At 39.3% G+C, this 22,021-nt stretch overlaps 1 protein-coding gene across 1 annotated transcript in view; it reads right to left on the reverse strand.

Annotated features, from left to right (window-relative positions):
• The window catches only part of rptor (regulatory associated protein of MTOR, complex 1), a 292,378-nt gene that overhangs the window by 195,936 nt on the left and 74,421 nt on the right, over positions 1 to 22,021 (reverse strand). Inside the window, exons 4-5 of the mRNA XM_055653834.1 lie at positions 20,198 to 20,356; positions 14,870 to 15,016 (exon numbers count right to left, since the gene is read on the reverse strand). Of these exons, the coding sequence (XP_055509809.1) occupies positions 14,870 to 15,016; positions 20,198 to 20,356 (306 nt within the window). The remainder of the gene's footprint in view (positions 1 to 14,869; positions 15,017 to 20,197; positions 20,357 to 22,021) is intronic.

Raw genomic sequence — 22,021 nt, forward strand, 5'->3', positions numbered from 1 at the left:
CCATCATTATTCCACAGGATCGCAGGCACAGTTGTACAGCAACATTTTGACTGCAGGTCAAAAAACATGGAACATAGAAAAGTGCAGCACCGGAACAGAGCCGTCGTCCGACAATGCTTGAGCCAAGCATGATGCCAAGATAAACTAATCTGCAGGCAGTGTCGAAGAAGCAAGGGCTCTGTAGAAGGACTTGGACTTAGGAGTGGCAGATGAAATTCAGTGCAGCAGAGTGCAGAGTGCAGAGTCATGCACTTTGGTAATAACAATAAAGGTGTAGATTATTTTCTAAATGGAGAGAGAAACCAGAAATCGGAGGTGCAAAGGGACTTGGGAATGCTGGTGCAGGACTCCCAAAATGTTAATTTGCAAGTCAAATCGATAGCAAGGAACGCAAATTCAATGTTATCATTTATAACAAGAGGACTGGAATACCAAACCAGAGATGTAATGCTGAGCCTCAAGAAGGGTCTCGACCCGAAACGTCACCCATATGTTTTTAAGCAGGGATAGACAAATTCTGGATTAAGAACGTGTGACACAGGTTATGGGGAGAAGGCAGGAAAATGGGTTTAGGAGGCAGAGATCAGCCATGGTTGAATGGCGGAGTAGACTCGATGGGCCGAACGACCTAATTCTGTTCCAAAAACGTGAACTTGAAATCTCCTCTGCCTGCACATGATCCATATCCCACCATTCCCTGCATATCCAAGTGTCTATCTAAACGCACTAAAAACAGTATTCCCTTTATCTGCACACTGAGGACAGCTTCATTGTAATCATATACGGTCTAGTCCTTTTGCTGACTGGATAGCACACGACAAAACATATTTTCGTTGTTCCTTGGTACACGTGACGATAATAAACTAAACTTTGTGTTTCTTTGTGTGTCTTGTGTGGGGGGTGGTGTGGGGGGGTGAGGGGGAAACCGTTTTGGTCGCCTCCTCCATGGAGAGGCGACTTTTTCCAGGTCGCCTCCCCCGTGGCCTAACAACGAGGATCGGGCGGCCTTTCCCAGAGACGCCCCAAGGCAACTTCTACCGTGGACCCGGCGTGGACTTACCATCACCCCTGGAGGGGAGCTTCGACCGCCGGCCCTGCAGTCTGCGGTGCTTCTGGCTGTGGCGGGAACTTTAAATCTTCGACCGCCGGCCTACACCATCCTGAAGCCGCGGTCTCCGGTGGGGAAGAGCCGATTATGGACTGGCTCTGGACTCTGGACCCGTCCACGGGGGGAAATGGAGGAGGACTGGCCAATTTTTGTGCCTTCCACCACAGTGATGAATGCTGTGGTGGATGTTTGTGTTAAATTTTTATTGTGTATTGCGTGTTCTTTCTCATTGTATCGCTGCTGACATATTCATTTCACTTGCACTTTATGTACAATGTGACGAATAAACCCGTATTGTATTGTATTGTAAACCTCTTAAACACCACATTTGTATGTGCTCCACCACCACCCCTGACTGTGTGTTCCAGGCACCCACCTAAAATGAAATATTATTTAATTTATGCTCCAGCATATCTTAAATTAATTACAAAAAAAAAAGATGTGTAGGAAAGAACTGCAGATGCTGGTTGAAACCGAAGATAGACACGAAATGTTGGAGTAACTCAGCGGGACAGACAGCATCTCTGGAGCGAAGGAATGGGTGACATTTCGGGTCGGGTCTGAAGAAAGGTCTCGATCCGAAACGTCACCCATTCCTTCTCTCCAGTTGCTGCCTGTGCCGCTGAGTTACTCCGGCATTTTGTGCCAAAAAAACAGTAGCATTTCATCGAGCATAAGAGGTTTTAAAGGAGCAGGGGAACTGGGGACCTGGTTCACGGATGGGAAGCGGAGAAACCGGGGAGCCCGTGAGTGAAAGTTGCAAAGATCACCTGGTGAGCTGGATGCCAATTCATTAGGATTTCCACAAGGTCAGGTAGTGCATTATCGATGCTTTTGGAAACATAGTAAAAGATTAAAAGAAGTTAGGAAAGCAATCAACTTAGAAGGCTGCGGAGGAAGTTAATTGAAGTGAAGGCTGAAATTGTTGAAGATAGGTCGACACACACACACACAGTAGACCAAGGAAGGTAAACCCAGTCTGAAGAAGGGTCTCAACCCGAAACATCACCTATTCCTTTTCTCTGGGGATGCTGGCTGACCCGCTTGCTTTACTCCAGCTTTTTGTGCCTGTCTTCAGTTTAAACCAGCATCTGCAGTTTCATCCTACATAAATATAAACCTCGACAGTTTGCACAGAATTTCACAATTGCGCGAATACATTCGAGTACCCAATAATTTGTAATCCCGGTTGCTGAATTAAAGGACACTGATTAAACACGATTAATTGCTCCACACCGACAATGAGGCCTTTACAATTTAGATGCAACTCTCTCCCACTTACAGCAAATGAAAACATCCATCAACACCATTCCTTAGAGCAGTTTTTGATGACATTTCATTGCTTATAAACATTTGGAAAAGGGTACATTTGTAGTTTTATATAAAGACCAATAAATGGCAGACGGGTATTTCATACATTAATGTGAAAACTAAATTCCTGGCCGTGTGCAATAAAGGAATGTCTGTCACTCTTCTCTTTAATGAGAACAAGTAGAGATGCCATTTGGTGCCAGAGTGCTCCAGGCATATTCGAATGGCTGAATAAATACAGTACATCATAACACTTAATTCCATAACCTCACAAAATGGATAATAAATGAACATAAATCACTTATGAAGATACAAGGAACTGTAGATGCTGGTTTACAAAAATATATATATCAATATAACCCCATCCAAAACGTCTGCTGTATTATCTTCAAAACTCTGTGGACAATATTTGCTTTACGATTAAAGTAAGAAAAATTACTGTTTGGGCAAAAATGGTATCTAAAACACTCTATGTATTATCTATGAACAAAGAGGGACCCAGCGTGGGGGAGGCGGGATGACACTGAGAATGAAGAGGGACCATCATGACTCCACTGAGTACTTTTTGTAACGTGGTGGCTCTTCTGTGTACTTTGTAGACTGCACGCGATAGGCAAAGAACTTCACTGTACTTAGGTGCATGTGACAATAAAGTATAATAGAATCATTGAGTGTCCAACACATGAAGGCTTATGGCTACGAAGGCAGAAGGTATCATGAAATTTAAAAAAAAACAAATTGAACAACCTACTTTCTATTAGGTTGGCACGCATTCTACAGCAATTGAGCCTTCTCAGAAATACATGGAATTTATAAACTCGATGAGCCATTGCTATGAAAATCATGGTCGAGGATGGACCACTGAGCCTGCATAGTAAGTGCATATCACCATGGTAATATTGAGGTTCAATTGATGTAAAAATTATTTCAATCAAAGACTCTCAAGTTTCACGATAAAAGTTGAAACAGTTGAGTCCAATAAATCACATAAACTGTTGCCTGAGTAATAGCATGCATAAAATTGCTTCTATATATTACTCCACCGTTACCACAGGGTGTTGTGTCCACATAATGTTATTGCCTCCTCAATCTTGTTACTTATTCTAATTTCATTCAGATATTACAAATGTATAAACAGATCGACAGAATCTTCCCTGGCAGGGGTAGATCTGCCTGGGGTTGGATTTTTTCCCCCAAGAGCTGTTAAACGTGGTAGGAGATTGCAATCGTCATCTGCGATGGCAATGAGGGCTATTTGGTCTGAGTGGGAAACCATTTGTATTCACATGAAGTCTGCTGAAGCTGCAGCATCTTAGGAAAGAGGAGTCTCTGTGAAGAAGTTGTTGCTTGGGGCATGCAGCTTCAGACCAAAGGAAATCTTTGCACTGAAACACTTCTTTCACAGTGGGTATTTTGATGTATCCTTTCAAAAAGTGGATGGCTGTTTGAAGATGCTGAAATCCTTTGGGGATAAGGGTAAGAAAGCACTCCCATAACTGCTTAGCAAGGTTCTCTTTCCAGTCTTACAAGAGAACAAACACTCATTGGCCACATGCATCTCTCTTGACCTGGCCTTTCTCCAATGGTTCGTTGAAGGGCCAGAGAATATAGCTATCAAATAATTGCTTCTCATGTGGACTAGGAGAAGTAGTAAAGCTACACCGAGGGTAGAAAGGCTGCTGTTATATTGCTCCACTGGGTGCAAGTTACTGCCGTCAAACGTCAAGCCACAGAGTGCCAAACCTGTAACAAACCTAGGCATGAAGTGGTTTCTTGCAAAGTGATCATCTGCTGAAAATGCATAAAGGAGGTTCACAAAACAATGGATACACAGGACTCTGCAGATGCTGGAATCTTGAGCAAAACACAAAGTGCTGGTGGAACTCAGTGGGTCAGGCAGCAACTGTTGATGGAATAAACAGTTTCAGTTCGGGACTTTTCTTCAGATCCATAAAGCACGTGACTGCTGGGCAGCCAAATGCTGTATCCTGGGTGGCAGGTCTGCTCACCTGCACAAAACCTGCCCGAAAGGAAAATGCAGCAATGCCCAGGTAGTGAGAAGAGGCAACTCAGGAGTGGTACAGCAGTCACAGCTGCTTTCAAAGACACAATATTACTACACCAACATGCAGCATGGAGGAGGCATAGTACAAACAATCACATCTTATGCCAGTTCGACTTCCGGTGGCGGCATGCTTTGCTAGCAGTCGCAAATCTTTTAGCTCCGCTGAAAAAATCGCGATTTTTCGCGTTAAAATCGGGTTTGGAGGTCGGGACCGATCTTAAAGACTTACCGGAGTTTCATGTCGCGGTGCTGATGACGTCATCAGTAAGCGCCGTGGATTTAACGGAGGGAAACCGATTTTAAATGAAAAAGACATCTACAGGTCAGAGCCCACAGAGGAAAGTGTCAAAACAACTGCTGAAGTCTCAAGAACACCAAGAAACTGCAACACTAACCTCTGGAGTGGATTCTGGAATGGCTACACGATCTAAGACTGAGTTGATCACAAAGGAGAAAACTGAAATGGAGGAATTAAAGAACTCGGTAAGAGATTTGAAAGAAGATGTGAAAGCTGGAAATTCAAACTTGATGGAAAACATACAATCCATTAATGCTGGTAATGAAAAAATACTCGCGGGCATTGGTGCTCTGCAAAAAAAAAGTTGATGATGTGCAAGAAGAGCTCACGGGGAAAATTACTAAGGTGGCAGAAGAGTCCACAAAGATGTTTGAGGCTGTGCATGAAACTATTTCCGCAAATGCAAATGCAGTGAAAGATTTGGAAGCTGTTGTGGAAGAGATGGCTGGAGAAATGGAGGCAATGAAGTTAGAATTAGACAGCCTCAAGAGCCAATTTACAAAAGTATCTGATAAATGTGTTGATCTAGAAGCTCGCTCAAGACGTCAAAATATACGAATACGTGGAGTGAAAGAGGGAGCTGAGGGGGAAAACACCCGTGAGTTCACTGCCAATTTAATTAAACATGTACTCAATTTACCTGAAGCACCAGTAATTGAAGAAGCACATCGAGTACCTAGATTCAAGCCAAGATTCACTGGAGAACAAGCCTACCCACGACAGATTATAGTCAAACTTCGGGATATCCCAACTGTGGAAGCGCTGTTGAAAAAAATTAAATACGGAGAGAAGATGATATATGGAAATGATTCTATTAAACTTCTACGGGACTACCCCTATGAGATTGTGCTAAAGAGAAGAAAGTTCTCACAGACCAGAGAAGTTCTCTACGGTGTCAAGGGCGTCATATCTGGTGTGTTTTATCCGGCGAGGATGCGTATCACTTTTAAGGGAATCTCAAAAACATTCACCAATCCGCTAGAATCTCTTAAATACGCAAAAGAAATCGTTGTTAAGGCAGCAGCAGCAGAAGAAGATTGATCACCAGACGTCAGGACCTAATTAATGTGCTTATTCCCCTAACAAGAATATTAGTAGAAAATGTAAAAAGTGAATACCATCAAGATTTAAAAATGGCTATTTGCAGCAGATTTTCCATGAGGCTTGTCTAGACATTATAATCTTCTCTCGAATTTAATTCAAGGACATCCGATGTTTAAACCAGGAAAACAGATATAAGCACATCTGCCGAAGCTGAGAGAGAGTGAAAAACATCACATGGCCTTCTTACAGATTTTCATAGATTGTGTAAATAGAGAATTATTACTAACTAATTACTAACAATACTAATACATAATACATAAACTGTTATTAATAAATATGTGTTATAACGTAGATAACATTGTAATCTCACAGGTTTCGCAGCTCGAGTGGGGAGGGGAAGAGACTCAGGCACCTGGCTTAATTCCAGGAGCCTGACTCTGGTTAACCCTTTCAACGAACAGCTCACTTTTAACAATACTAAAACCAATTACAAATAGTTAAGAGATAAAGAGAGGAATATGTGTAACTGAATAATTGATTAGATTTGATAAGTCGGAATGAAACATATGTATATGTATATATATATATATATATATATGTATATATGTGTATATATATATATATATATATATAATATACTGTAATGGGGTGAAATAGAACTGATTTGGAAACGGTACCTACCCCCTAGGTTATGAGCAATAAATTCAGCGGGGCTAACCTCATAACAGCTACGCCGGAAGCAATATTGATGTCATATCCCACAGACGAGTGGGCCACTCACTACGGTGTAGGAAACCCAGACACCGTACATCTATTTTATATACCTTTTTTTTTTACTACCACAATATGTCACATTTGTGTGTTTTTTTTTCAAGGACAATCGCAGAGGGGTACTACCAAGAAAGTCTATAATATAAATGCTTCCAAAATAACCAGAGTCCTGAGGTATGGATGCACCATAATAAGTAAGGTCATTAAAATTGGTAAAAATGTATGACGACAATCAAAGGAAAATGGGAGGAGTCACACTATGTAGTTGGAATATAAGGGGTATTAATGAACCTATTAAAAGGGGTAAGATACTAGCTCAGTTGAAAGCATACAACACGGACATTTCGTTCCTACAGGAAACTCATCTTAAACATCAAGATCAGACGAGATTGAGGGCTAACTGGATAGGCCAAACATTTCACTCTTCATTCACTTCTAAATCTAGAGGCACTGCAATTATTATCCGTAAAGGAATCCCATTTAAATCAAAGAATACTATTTCAGATAAGGAAGGGAGATATCTTATAGTAGCAGGAGAGATCAATAATATGCCAATTACGCTGGTAAATATATATGCGCCCAATTTTGATAACCCTCAATTTTTTACTAAAATTCTGAATAAAATTGCCGAATTTAATTATCAAAATGTTATAATCGGAGGGGACTTCAACTGTGTTTTAGACCCTTATTTAGATAAATCGATGCAAAAACAAAAAGGTAATATGAAATCTAAAACCAGTGAACTCTTACATACATATATGGAAAACACAAATATATCAGATGTATGGAGGATTGCAAATCCGACGGGAAGGGACTACTCATTCTATTCAACGGTGCATAAAACATATTCACGGATAGATTATTTTCTTGTGGATACAAAATTAATTACACACACTATGAATCCTAAATACCACATTAATGCGATTTCAGATCACTCTCCTTTAACCTTTGTTTTAAAATTAGAAGGAATGTCCATGAATAAATCGTTCTGGAGGTTTAATTCGCAACTTTTAAAAGACCCACAAGGGAGTATATATCTAAAAAAACAGATGGACTTATTCTTTGAGATAAATGATACACCAGATATATCCCCCACGCTATTATGGGAATCCTTTAAAGCATTTATTAGAGGAGTCATTATTTCATTTCAAGCTTACCAAAATAAAAAGAATAAGAAAGAACAAAGACATTTAGAAGAACAAATAAAACAATTAGATATAGATAATGCTAAAGATCCAACTATGGATAAACATAATAAAATCCTATTATTGAAATTCAAGCTGAATAAATTATTGTCAGAGAAAGTTATAACATTATTCCAAGTTACAAAACAAGAACACTTTGAATTCGGGGACAAACCCCACAAACTCTTAGCACGCCAGTTGAAAAAATCGGGAAAAAGAGAATGCAATACTAAAGATTAAATCAGATAGTGGGGAATTATTAACACTACCCAAGGATATCAATAAAAGATTTGCTCAATTCTACGAAAATTTATATACATCTAAAACGTCAATAGATAATAATAAAATCTCAGAATTTCTGGAAGATTGTAACCTTCCAAAATTAGAATTGAGGGAACAAGAGGAACTGGGAGCAATAATTACTTCTAAGGAGATAGAAGACACAATAAAAACACTAAAGAATGGTAAAACACCAGGACCAGATGGATTCAGTAGTGAATTCTATAAAGCCTTTTATGATATAGTTACCCCACGATTACAGAAAATGTATACACACGCTTTTAAAGAGCAAAGCTTACCCGAAACATTAGCAGAATCAACGATCACATTAATACTTAAAAAAGATAAAAACATAGAAGAACCAAGTTCATATAGAGCTATTGCTTTGTTAAATACGGATCAAAGAATACTAGCGAAAACACTAGCCAGTAGATTAAGCAGGTACGTTAGTAGATTAATAAATGGAGATCAAACAGGATTTATACCTAAGAGACATTCATTTAATAATTTGAGACGTTTGCTTAACATAATGCACTCACATAAACCTCACGACCAAGAGTTATCTATTATCTCACTGGATGCAGAAAAAGCGTTTGATCAAGTAGAATGGGATTATATGATTAAAGTATTGCAAAAATTCCAATTGGGAGAAAACTTTATCGCATGGATAAAACTATTATATAACAAACCTACGGCTAGAATATTAACTAATAATATCTTATCCTCGAAATTTGAACTATCAAGGGGCAATAGACAAGGATGCTCATTATCACCGCTGCTATTTGCTTTGATAATTGAACCCCTTGCTGAAAAAATAAGAACTCATCCGGATATTTATGGTTATAATACAAAATACTCAAAAATAAAAATATGCCTATATGCTGATGATGTACTACTGTACATCACAAAACCACAAATTAGTATACCAAACATATTAAACTTAATAGAGGACTTTGGATCCTTTTCAGGATATAGAATAAATTGGAACAAAAGTGAAATTATGTCGATAAAACCAAAAGACTCAACACAGCTTCGGAAATTTCCCTTTAAAATAGCCACAGAAAAATTCAAATATTTGGGAATTGAAATTACTAGAAATTACCAGGATATGTTTAAAGCCAATTATAATCCTTTACTCAAGAAATTGAATAATCTGATTAAATTCTGGAAAACACTTCCGATGTCCTTAATAGGCAGAATAAATGCTATTAAAATGGTTTTCTTACCACAAATTCTATACCTATTTCAATCAATCAATACCTATATACCTCCCAAAAAAGTTTTTCAAAAAATTGGACTCAGACATTACAAATTTTATATGGGATTATAAATCCCATAGAATACAAATAGCACACCTTAATAAACGAAAAGAGCTGGGGGGTCTAGCGCTCCCTAATTTTATGTATTATAACTGGGCAGTAAATATTAAAAATATGATTCACCTGCTGGACAATTCTGCACAGCAGGCGGACTGGATGGTAATGGAAAAAGGGGACTGCTCCCCGAGTAATATAGGAGCGATCATCCTCTCACCAACAAATTTGAATAATAAAAATTATAATAAAAATCCAATTATACATAACACAATAAGAACATGGAAACAAATAAAACAGACTCTAAAATTAAGAAACCTATCTCTTTTAATACCAATAGTCAATAATCCATCGTTTAAACCATCAATCATAGACAAATCATTTATACAATGGGAAAGAATGGGAATTAAAACGCTCGAAGATCTGTATGAATTAGGAAATTTACTGTCATTTCAACAACTACAACTGAAATATAATTTGAAAAATAACCAATATTTTAAATATCTTCAAATCTGTGATTATTTGAAAAAATACACAAAAGACTATCATAATATGGCTTCCGACTTATTGGATGAAGCAATGAAGACCAAGGCGGAATCAGCTAATTTAATATCGTACTTATATAACATCATTTTAAACATAGAAATACCCACAACAGATGGAATTAGAAAAGATTGGGAACAAGAATTAGCTATAAAAATCTCAAAAGGGACCTGGGATAATCATTTACTACAGGTGCATAAATGTTCGATCAACGTACGGCATACGCTCATCCAATTTAAAACATTACATAGATTATATTATTCAAAAACTAAATTAAATAAAATCTTCCCTAATGTTTCACCAATCTGTGATAAATGCCTATGTCAAGAAGCTACCATAGCGCACTCTTTTGTTTTTTGTACAAAAATCCAAAAATTCTGGTATGAAATATTTGATATTTTTTCAAAATTGATCAAAATAAAACTGGTACCAAAACCAGAATGGATTATCTTCGGAATATCGGAAGATAACCCTGAATTAAACGTGTTTCAGAAGAATTTATTTAATTACGGGCTAATAATGGGAAAAAAGCTTATACTTAAATTCTGGAAAAATGCGCCGACACCAACAATAAAAATGTGGATATCAAATATGTTTGAAACATTACACCTGGAAGAGATGAGATTCCTCCTAGCAGGTAAAGCAGACCAATTTCAAAAGACGTGGTCTATGTTTCTGGACCTATTACAAGTATGAGGTGCAATAGTAATCTAAAAAAAAAAAAACCAAATATATAAATAAGCGGAATCAGGACCTGGTAACGGGAGGTAAAATAACAAAAACAGACTTGGTTGGTAGTCCCCTCTCTGCGGAGTTTAATGTTATAATAGAGCGATTGTTTCTACTTTCTCCTTCTTTTCTTTCTAGGGTCTATTTTCTCACTTTACTTCCTTCTCTAACTTCTTTCCTAAGGGGCTTTCTTTTCCTTACACTCTCGCACTGCACGATTCTCTTGCACTTTCTTTACTTTCCTAACTTCTACTTTTTTTCTTAAAGCTCTAAAAAAAAAAAAAAAAAAAAAAAAAAAATGAAGCGGTATAAAAAATGTATCAAGATATATGTGTTGTGTAGAATTGTAATTTACCGTACTTCTAATAAAAAAAATAAAAAAAAAAAAAAAAAAAAAAAAAAAAAAAACCCTTTTTCTAAATGGCGCCAAAATAGGGCGACTCGTGCATGTGTGATCTATGCAAAAAGGATTTCACCGTGCAGTGTGCATGTGACAATAAAGCACTATTGAACCATTGGGTGGGAGATGGGGGGGTGGGGGGCCTCGGCGAACTGATGTCCCACTCCTTGACTGACCGCCTTTGTGTCCAGGAGTGCCTCCTGCAGGGAACACTGCTATGGAGAAACATCTCTGCCATCAATGAAATCAGAGAGAGATGGTGAGGATGGGAGTGCTTATCACACAGATACCCCACTCATGGTCATCACTGTGTCTACTACAGCTCCAAGGAACGAAATGCAGCCTGTTTTCCTAAATCTCCCACTACCTCTCGCAATGTTTCAGTCAGTCATTCTGGGCGGTGATCTCAACCTGAAGGATAATCCGGCAAACATATCAATAAACTTGATTCCACATCAAATGTCCAGATTGGAATGGCACAAGGTGCAAAGTTGTGTTATGTCTTTAGCCACCCTGCAGATGGAGCACCAAGACAATGCACTGGGCCTAAACCAGATAGGTTAGTCCACTCCAGAGTAGATGTTCTTTTTGTATCCACCATATCTACCAAAGCCCTTCTCTGACTGCTGTGGCTGTCTGTCATCAAAAGAATAACAAGACTGTTGGCAGAGGGATATAGAAGCCGTATATCAAACTGCTGACTCCAGAAAGCATCAAGGAATGGAAGAGGGTCTGTGCGGGTTGGTGAACCGTGAAGTCGTTCTTTGCTTCCCCAATACGCTGGCGAGAAACAACATATTCAAACATCAAGAAGTTTTTCCACCCTCAAAAATGCTCAGAAGGCAAGAAGAGTCCAAAGGGAATGTGACAAGAACAGGAAGGAATGCAGAATTACTCCGCCAGCAATCAATAATGGTGAATGTCGAGAAGGAGCTTGAAGATTGATAGTCATAGAGCATGAAGACAGTCTCTTTGGCTCAACGTCCATTCCAGTCAAGATTCCCATCGACACTGGTCTCACCTGCCCGCGTTTGGCCCATATCCCTCTAAACCTTCCCTATCCATGCACCAGTCCAGATGCCTTTTACGTTTTCATAGTACTTGTCTCAACTTCCTCATCTGATAGCTATTTCCATATACTCACCACCCTGTGTAAAGAACCAAGAAGCCAATAAATAATTTCTACTCCACAGCACCCTGCAATGTGAAGTAGAAAGAGATGCGCTCAACCTTTACCTTGCAGTGGATGCTCATGGGGAACCCTGTGATCAGCGGGCTGACAGAAGAGGAGTAACTTCCTCGCAGTCTGACATTTTGCAGCCTCCCGGAATTTCCTTTAGACAACATCAAGCTGGAAAGTCTTAACTAATCGTTGACGCTGGACAAGCTGACAAAGCCGGCTCACTCCTTTGAGACAAGTAAAACTCCTGAAAGTGACAGCCTGTCAGTTGAATTGTATTTGACTCTAAGAGACCGGATGGACTGGACTTGATGTACTTACTGTAACAATGCTATCGCTTTATTTCTCGCTGGCAACTTGACAGAAATCATGAAGAGAGGCATCAACTGCAAACAAAAGTGGAGGGGGAGGAAATCAGCAACCCACCCGAGTGTTAAATGTAGGTTACAAGATTCTGTTCAAGGTCATCGCCGATCAAATCAAGTCTGCCTGGGCCTGATGAGTTTCATTATCATTTGTGGTTGTCCACGACAAGATCAAGGGATCAAGGCCAATACAAACATTTGCTAATACTATAAACTTAGGATGCAATGCAGCTTCAAAGGGATCACAGTGAATCTTTAGGGGATATAGCTAGGTCAATTGAAAGAGCAAGAATGTGGCAAGTGGACTATAATGTGAAAGAATATGAAGTTATCCACTTTGGTAGAAAATCAGAATATGTTTTAAAATTTAAGAGATCGAAGAATGTTGGAATTCAGATGTCTTTGTACATGAATCTAAAAGATAAAACAAGTCATGGGGAAACAAATGGCAAGTTGGCTTTAATTGTGCTCAGCTCTCTGGAACAGAGTTAAATATTAAATGCTGCGGGGAAAGTGGATGATTGACACTTTGATCTACCTCAAATTTTCCGGTCTCTCAATGGAGTGCGATGAACAACCAAATGCTGCATTCTGGCACAAGCTGAGGTTCATAATATGTGCTGATGTCTGCATTAGACACCACAAAGCATTTGAATCAGACACCACAAAGCCTCTGGACACCGTTCACAGCCCTCCCACCTCTGCACTCCTAGCACCCAGAACCTTTATAAAAAGACTGTTTGCTCACGCAAAACATGTAAAAACAACATAAATTAATGAACTGACACAAATTCAATGGTTTGTTCTGCCTTTCCAATTATACATATTTGCAACTTTTATAAATGGTGTGAAAATCTTTGCCTTAAAAACGTTGATATAATTCTGCGATTCTACGAAGTTAAACATATTTATTTTTATAATAGCCATAAACATATTCTCTACGAGCTGTGAAAACAACTGTTGGCTGTCCTTCAAATTGCATGCCCCTTGCCCATTTAATTGTTTCATGGGGATTTACAAATACAGATTTTTTTTAAATAGGCACATGGTGGGGGCAGGAGAGAGGTAGGTTGCTGTGTTGCTTTCAATGTGATGAGGTAAATTTTGAATTCAAAGATTAAAAATGATGGATAGGAAAGAATTGCAGATGCTGGTTTAAATCAAAGGCAGACACAAAATGCTGGAGCAACTCAGCGGGACAGGCAGCATCTCTGGAGAGAAGGAATGGGTGACGTTTCGGGTCGAATCCTTCTCTTCAGAGATGCTGCCTGTCCCGCTGAGCATTTTGTGTCTGCCTTCGATTAAAAATGATGAAACATTTTTAAGATCCAGCAAGTCAACCGACTCAAAAGTTAAGAATTGCTTAGTTTCAGTAATATAATGTTCCACCGGGTGGCGTCGTCAGCGATGGCAGCCTCGCCAACGGCCTGTCTGTCTTTTCGTCTTTTTTGTTATTTTTAGTGTGTTTTAAAAAGTTTGTGTTAATGTTCTCTGGTTAGTTTTATGTGGGGATGGGGGTAGTTTTTTTTCAATCTCTTAACTTGCCGAAGATGCGATTGTTTTCTGGATCGAATCTCCGGTTGCTCTGCAGCCTAACATCATGGAGCTGGTGGCCTTGCTCGAGACTGACTTTGAGCCCCACCGCAGGGCCATGGAGTTACCATCGGAGCCTGCGATCCCTTGCCTGGGATCGATGCTCCAACCACAGCCCGCGGATTCCACCATCGAGGAGCTCGCAGTCTCGGGTAGAGACTGATATCAGGAAGCTCCAAAGTCGTAGGAAGTTTGACTAGCCCCGAACCGGGGTCCGATCACCGGCAAGGGGGAGCTGAGATCCCCCCGATGTGGGAGCTTGATCGCCCCGATGCGGAGAGCCTGACCGCCAGCTACGGGAGACAAGATCGTCCTGTCAACGGAGGGCTCGAAGCCCTCGAACGTGGGAGGACAAAGAAGGGAAGAGATTGAACGTTTTTTGCGCCTTCCATCACAGTGAGCAAAGTGGAGGAGTCACTGTGGTGGATGTTTTTGTTAAAATGTATTTTGTGTGTCTTGTTGCTTTTTTTGTTATGACTGGTAAATCAAATTCTTCGTATGTTGCAAAACATACTTGAATAATAAAGTATGATTATAATTAATTAAAAAAATTGTCTCATAAGTGAAAATTAAATCACATTACCCATATTGCGTGATTTTTTATTTTAAGTCAAAGTATAACCTTTGCAGTAACTGAACACTTTTTTCGATCAGTTACATAAACATTAAGGAAAAAGCAAACATACCTCCAACTCCTGTTCTCTCTGTAGTGCGAACTGCTTAAACGACTTCACTATGATCCCAGCATTTGAGCAGTCATACACAAATATAGAGGGACTGCCCATCCAAGTTTGAAGGTCGTAAATGGAGAGGGGAATATATTGCGTATAGTTCTGTGACAAAAGGAAAATAAAATTAGTTGTTGTATGGAAACTTGTCCTTATCTACTAAAGCTTTATAGCAAATGTTTCAGTTAATTCAAAGTTCCACAAAACCACATTTACGTAACACTTATCAAAAGACCTGTTCAATGTGCAAAACTCCCCACATTGTTCTTTGATGAAGAAAAATGAACATATAAAAAACCCTTCATTATACAATTCAGATTGGAACTTTTAAGACTAAATGGATAAAGTATTTTTAAAGCCTAAAATAATTGTATTAATTAAGCTATAGATGGAAATCATAATACGGCAGGGTTTTGAAAATGTTTCACCATTTCATTCACAATTGTGGTTGCCCACGACAAGATCAAGAGATCAAGGCCAATACAAACATGTTTGCTAATATTACAAACCTAGGAGGCAATGCAGTTTCAAAGGGATCACAGTGAGTCTTTAGGGGACATAGTTAGGTCAATTGAAAGGGCAAGACTGTGGCAAGTGGACTATCATGTGAAAGAATGTGAAGTTATCCACTTTGGTAGAAAATCTGAATACATTTTAAAATTTGTGATTGAAGAATGTTGGAATTCAGATGTCTTTGTACATTAATCTAAAAGATAAAGCAAGTCATGGGGAAACAAATGGTATGTTGGCTTTAATTGCAAAAAAGACTTGAGTACACGATTCCTGCTCCAATAGGTCCCCTGGTCCGAAAAACTGTGGACAAAATGTGGTTATCTGTCTGAGATATACGTGCAATACAAGGAATGTAGCAAAGGTTTATCTGATTGATTCCTGCCATGGCAAATTTGTTACATGAGGCCCACCTTTACATGAGGAGGTAATTAGACTGAACAGGAATCTCATTGAACCATGTAGTTCTTGAGAAGCATAACAGGTTACGCAGAGTTGATACTTCCCCTGTGAAGGAAGGAACTGCAGATGCTGGTTTACACCGAAAATTAACACAAAATGCTGGAGTAACTTGGTGGGTCAGGCAGCATCTCTGGAGAAAAAGAATAGGTGACGTTTCGGGTTGGTACCCTTCGGACCTCTTCGTTCCAACCCAAAACGTCATCTATTATTTTCCCCGGAGATGCTGCCTGACTCGCAGAGTTATTCCAGTATTGTGTCTATTTTTAAGATTGGTCGCCGTGATTTAAACCAGAAGGTAGCCATTCAGGAGAGAAATAAGAGGACATTTATTCATCAAAAGATTGGTAAATCTTTGAAATTGGTCACCCAAATGGTCCATATAACCTGAATCACTTAGTGTACTCATCAACAGTGGATATCATCTGCATAGAAGAGCAACGATCGGTTGTCTGTATCTGACCTCGTTTTTCATTTTCTGAATTTCAGTGAACATTTTGTAGGCACTTTGCCTTTCTCTTTTTTTCCCCCTGCTTTAAATTTCAACATTCTAACTTTCACATTTCACTACTGTGCAAAAATAGTTCCATCCATCAAGCATCCCTGGTCACTTAAAAACCCAAATGCTCTCTTTTAATTGCCTTATCTTATTCTAAGGCCAAAGCAACTTTGTCAGTCATCCTTCGCCAGATAAGCTTTTTGTTTAAAGCTTTCACCAAATGTCAGCCAATTATTGTGATTGAAATTGCTATCTTAAAGTTTTCTTAATGGGATTAACAATTTACTGACGGATTGTATTACTTGGCGTATCCAAGGTCAAAGAGATCAAAAAACAAACTCCTGGAGGGACCTAGCAGGTCAAGCAGCATCTGTGGAGCTAAAGATTAAGGTCAATGTTTTGGGTAGAGATCCTGCACCAGTCCTGACACAGGACTTCGGCCCAAAACACAGACCATCGCTTTGCCTCCTCAGATGTTCCTTGATCTGCTGAGTTCTTCCAGCAGCTTGTCTTGTGCTCCAGATTCCAGTATTTGTAGCCTCTCATGTCTCATCAAACAGGTCAATTTTGGTTGACTAAACATCTCCCCTGGTCTTCCATATCTGCAGAAATTAATGTTATAATCTATTATTCTATTTTGTAACATGCGCTACAAAATACATATCAAATCTGGAACCTAGTCTATCTTTGCATTATATTCATCTCAAATATGAACTATACAAATGGCTTCATTTTAACAATCGTTACCATCATCCCTCTTTATAAGCAGCACAGCTTTTACATTTCATAAACATACTTCAATCACTTCACAATTTATCCATTAAGCTTCTCTTATATCATCTGAATAGATTGAACACAAGAAAAGGAGTCTAATGGGATGATTTTGGGATAAGTACAGTCCAAAAATACAGCGGCTAAAGAGAGCACAGAAAATCAATAAATCCAGTTATATTTTAAGCTAGAAGCCAAAAGCTGTATATTAGGTTTTTTTTACCAATTCTTATTTTGGAGCAAGTGTAGTTAAAAATGGATGTGATCATTTAAAACTGAACTTCGTACATTTTAGGTTCAACATAACCATAGTGTTGGTGCTATTTGAAAATTAACTGGATTCAAATTGAATACAGGCTACCCCAACATTACAGAGTTCGATTAACAGAAATTTGACTACAGAGAATTCACAAATCACTATTTTAAAAATCTGAGATTCAAAATAAAAATTCACTCTCATGGAATGAGTGTGCCAATTATTATTTTATTTTCTGCTTGCATTTGTTGATGCAAATGCAAAGAATTATAAGGTCATATTCATAGGAGCAGAATTAGGCCATTTGGCCCATTGAGTCTACTCCACCATTCAATTAAGGCTGATCTATCTCTCCCTCCTAACCCCATTCTCCTGCTTTCTCCCCATAACCCGTCACCTGTACTAATCAAGAATCAATCTTTGCCTTAAATCTTTACCATTGGTGGCCTTCACCGTCGTCTGTGGCAAAGAATTCCACAAATTCACCACCCTCTGACTAAAGAAATACCTCCTCATCTCCTTCCTGAAGAACCATCATTCAATTCTGAGACTATGCCCACTAGTCCTAGACTCTCCCATGAGTGGAAACATCCTCTCCACATCCACTCTATACAAGGATGTGCCCATGCCTTGCAGACAATCACAACACAAACTGTTTTGGGAAACAAGAATGTTTTGGGAACGCAACCCATCCCATTCTTCCCTGTAATGCAGTTTTGCCTGTATGGAGTAAGGTCATTTTAAATTTCTCCAATAACTTTGACAGGATTTCAATCAATAGTATCATGAATGTTATGGCTATTAGTCCAGACTATACACTAGTCCACAATAAAAGACACAATGTGCTGGAGTAACTCAGCAGCTCAGGCAGCATATCTGGAGAATATGGTTCGATGACGTTTATGGTCAGGACTATTCCATAACACTGATAAACTATCCTAAGCATTTGCCTTAGAAGTATAAAACCACAAACTGAATTGTTTGCTTTTAAGATCCCACTTATTCTTTTTGCCCGTCTATATGAAGACAATGGGATTACACCAAAAACAAACCTCAGCAAAGACAACTGCAAGGGGTCTGATAAGAAAGATTTCTAAAGATTCTTACAAATTCTTGTTTATTTATTTCTGGTTTAAACATGACAGTACATCGTCGCCTAATAATTGTGAGGTGGTTCTGCCAAAATCTACAAATGAAACCACCTTAAAATCACCCAAACTAGTCCCATCGTCGCAGATTTGGTCTATTAACCAAGGCCTGCTGGAGCTCCCAGTTGCTAACTGTTTTAACTTCCCATTCCGATTCTGACCATTTTGTCCGTGGCCTCCTCCACTGCCAGGGTGAGGCCACACACAAAGTGGAAGGAGCAGCAGATCATATTCTGCTTTGGAGTTGGCAACCCAAAAGGTATCAAAATTGAATTCCCTATATTCTAATAATGTGCCCCTCTCTTACCCTTGACTCACCCCAACCCCAATGTGCACCCATCTGCGGCGCCACTCCCGCCACCCCCCCCCCCCCCCCCCCCCCCCCCCCACCCCACCCCCCCCCCCCCCCCCCCCCCCCCCCCCCCCCCCCCCCCGTACACTCCTCTCCCTACCCCGAGTACCATTCTTCCTTTCCTCTCCAGTCATTCTTCCACTCAAATCCCTCCCTCCGGCTTTATATTCAACTTGTTTTATTTCCTTATCTGACACCCTTTTGTCTCCTTTTCACCTCTGGCCTTTATCACTTACTCTACCCCATGTGCCAATCATCCCCTCACCTGTAACCATCTATCACATGCCAGACTTTGCCCCACCTCCACCTCTTTACTAGCCATCTCCAGCCTCAAGAAGGGTCTCAACCCAAAATGCCATCTGGCCATTCCCTTTGCAGATGCTGTTCCTCCAGCACTCTGCATTTAGTCCCATCCTGGCTTGTGAAAAAGTAATCCGATAAGAAACCTTATTTCAAAGTTAGTAAAGGACTTGGCTTGGGGGTCCAATGCACCATACATACACGATGAAAGCTCATCTCTCTGGTTAACCCTCAATCTAATTCCAAATTACATTTTTTTAAATGGCTAAGTTTAAAATGGTCAGGTGGATAAATTATTTCCTAAAATTTGTATACAAGACATAGTTTACATAGTAGGTACACAAAAATGCTGGGGAAACTCAGCGGGTGCAGCAGCATCTATGGAGCGAAGGAAATAGGCAACGTTTCGGGCCGTTCCGGCCCGAAACGTTGCCTATTTCCTTCGCTCCATAGATGCTGCTGCACCCACTGAGTTTCTCCAGCATTTTTGTGTGCCTTCGATTTTCCAGCATCTGCAGCTCCTTCTTAAATAGTTTACATAGTAGTCACTCAAACTGTCCTTCCACAAAATAATATGCCAAATCTAGTTTATATTATTCAACTGTAATGTTTTATACAACATGCCCATTTTTTGCAAGCATACACACTTTCACAGTTTACTTCAAACAGGCACAAAAACCTGTGAATTCTATGCTTTATCATGCTACACTAATTACTTCAAAAGTAAGAACCCTAAAATTACGTAGAATAATTTAAACTTGAACACAATAAATTTCAATATTTACAAAAGTTGAAGGATGAAAAATAAATGAAAATAACTATAATGCCATAACATGCTTAACATCAAAACTGTTTGTTTTAATTTCATAACATTAATGTTAAATGATTAGGTTACATGTCAAATACATCCTTACTAGTTTAGGATATTAGGACTTTAGTATTGCGAATACCGGCTTTCAAAATAGGTATGAAGAACACAGACATTGATTACCTTATTGAATACCCAGATTTCACCATTTACAGTCGGTCTTGGCACTCCGTGTCCGTTATAATGGTAGAGCACTCTTTCTTCCTTTGCATTACGTCTGAGGGAGGTGCAGAGCTTTTTAACTTCATCCACCGTTGGATCCAAGCTCTGTTTATATCTGGCCTGATAAAAGGAAAATAATATTTATTACTAAGCAATGCAAACCTCAGCATGTGAAAATGAGGAATGCCTACAACCCATTTCTCGAATCTTAGATACACACAAAATGCTGGAGTAACTCAGCGACACAGGCAACATCTCTGGAGAGAAGGAATGGGTGACGTTTCAGGTCAAGCCCCTTCTGAGTAGTCAGGGGAAAGGGAAACGAGAGATATAGACAGCGATATAAGAAATACAGAACAAATGAATGAAAGATATGCAAAAAAAAGTGACGCTGATTAAGGAAACAGGCCATTGTTGGCCGATGGCTAAATGAGAATGAGAACCTGGTGCGACTTGGGTGGGGGAGGGATGGAGAAAGAGGGAATTCAGGGGTTACTTGAAGTTAGAGAAATCAAAATCACACCACTGGGTTGTAAGCTGCCTAAGCGAAATATGGGATGCCGATACTCCAATTTGCATTTAGCCTCACTCTGACAATGGAGGAGGCCTAGGACAGAAATGTCAGTGCGGAAATGGGAAGGGGAATTAAAGCTAACCTTATTCTGTTTGTGGAGAATAGAAGATGATGGAGTATAGAACTGAAATAACTATTTTGTTATAAGAGGGAGGACACCATCATGAACTAAACCTTTATAAATTCCAACTGATATACCAGCATTAAGATCTGAATGCTTCTTAAGTAATGGATTTTACTACATTGACAAGCTGAGCTTTGGTAATAGGGACAAGCAACTGCATGAATCAAGGTGCAACGCAACAAGACCTTAGATTTAAATGAAATAAAGTGGCAAACATTTTCACAATTAGTGGGAAGGGGAAAGCATATTCAGTGGCAATTAAAGGGGAAGGAATGTTGAGAAGGAAAAAGGTCACATTTCTGACTTGCATCAGCATTGCCACTTCAAGAAAGAGAGTCAAGAGTGTTTAATTGTCATGTTTTGACAATGGAACAATGAAATTCTTACTTGCAGCAGCATAAGAGGATAATGTATTTTGTTCTAAATATTGATTGCAAGAATGTTTACATGGAACTTCACATTTTCTATTTCCCTCCAGTCTACTTTTCACAGATCGATCCAAGTGCTGAACAGTTATAGCTGCTGTTTGCATAACTTCTATGTCACATAGCACTCTATGTAATCACTTTTGATAGCAATTAGTTGCAAAAATGATTTAATGGTGAAAAGGCAGCAAATATTTTTAGCAATGCCCGACAACTTTTCAAGGAGGTCGTCATGAATCCAGTCCTTCAGCATCAAAGTGCTCTCATATTTTGAATGTCTTTAGGGACCTCACTCATGCAATCATGCTGCTAACATTATCAGAACATTAATGGGCTCCTTCCAATGCAAAGCTTTTGAAAGTAGTAGGATACAAGTGGCATTTGGTCATAATTGATCCAGTTCTATTTTCTCATCAATTTTAGATTGTAGGCATCATTAAAGATCCATTTTAAGCAGCCCTTGCTCGCCAACAGCAAATTAGATGGGCGAGCATCAGCAGGAATGCGTTCAGATCTTTCTGGCATATTTATTTGTTCATGCTAGCTGGACACTAATGTTGCAAGAAAGACAAGCAATTAACATCCAGTTCCATTTATTCTCTGATCCAAGAGACTTATGGGTCATTTCAGATGAAAGTGGGAGTCAAATTTACAAAAGGAAT

Source organism: Leucoraja erinacea, chromosome 23 (assembly GCF_028641065.1).
Source record: "Leucoraja erinacea ecotype New England chromosome 23, Leri_hhj_1, whole genome shotgun sequence".
NCBI lineage: Eukaryota > Metazoa > Chordata > Chondrichthyes > Rajiformes > Rajidae > Leucoraja > Leucoraja erinaceus.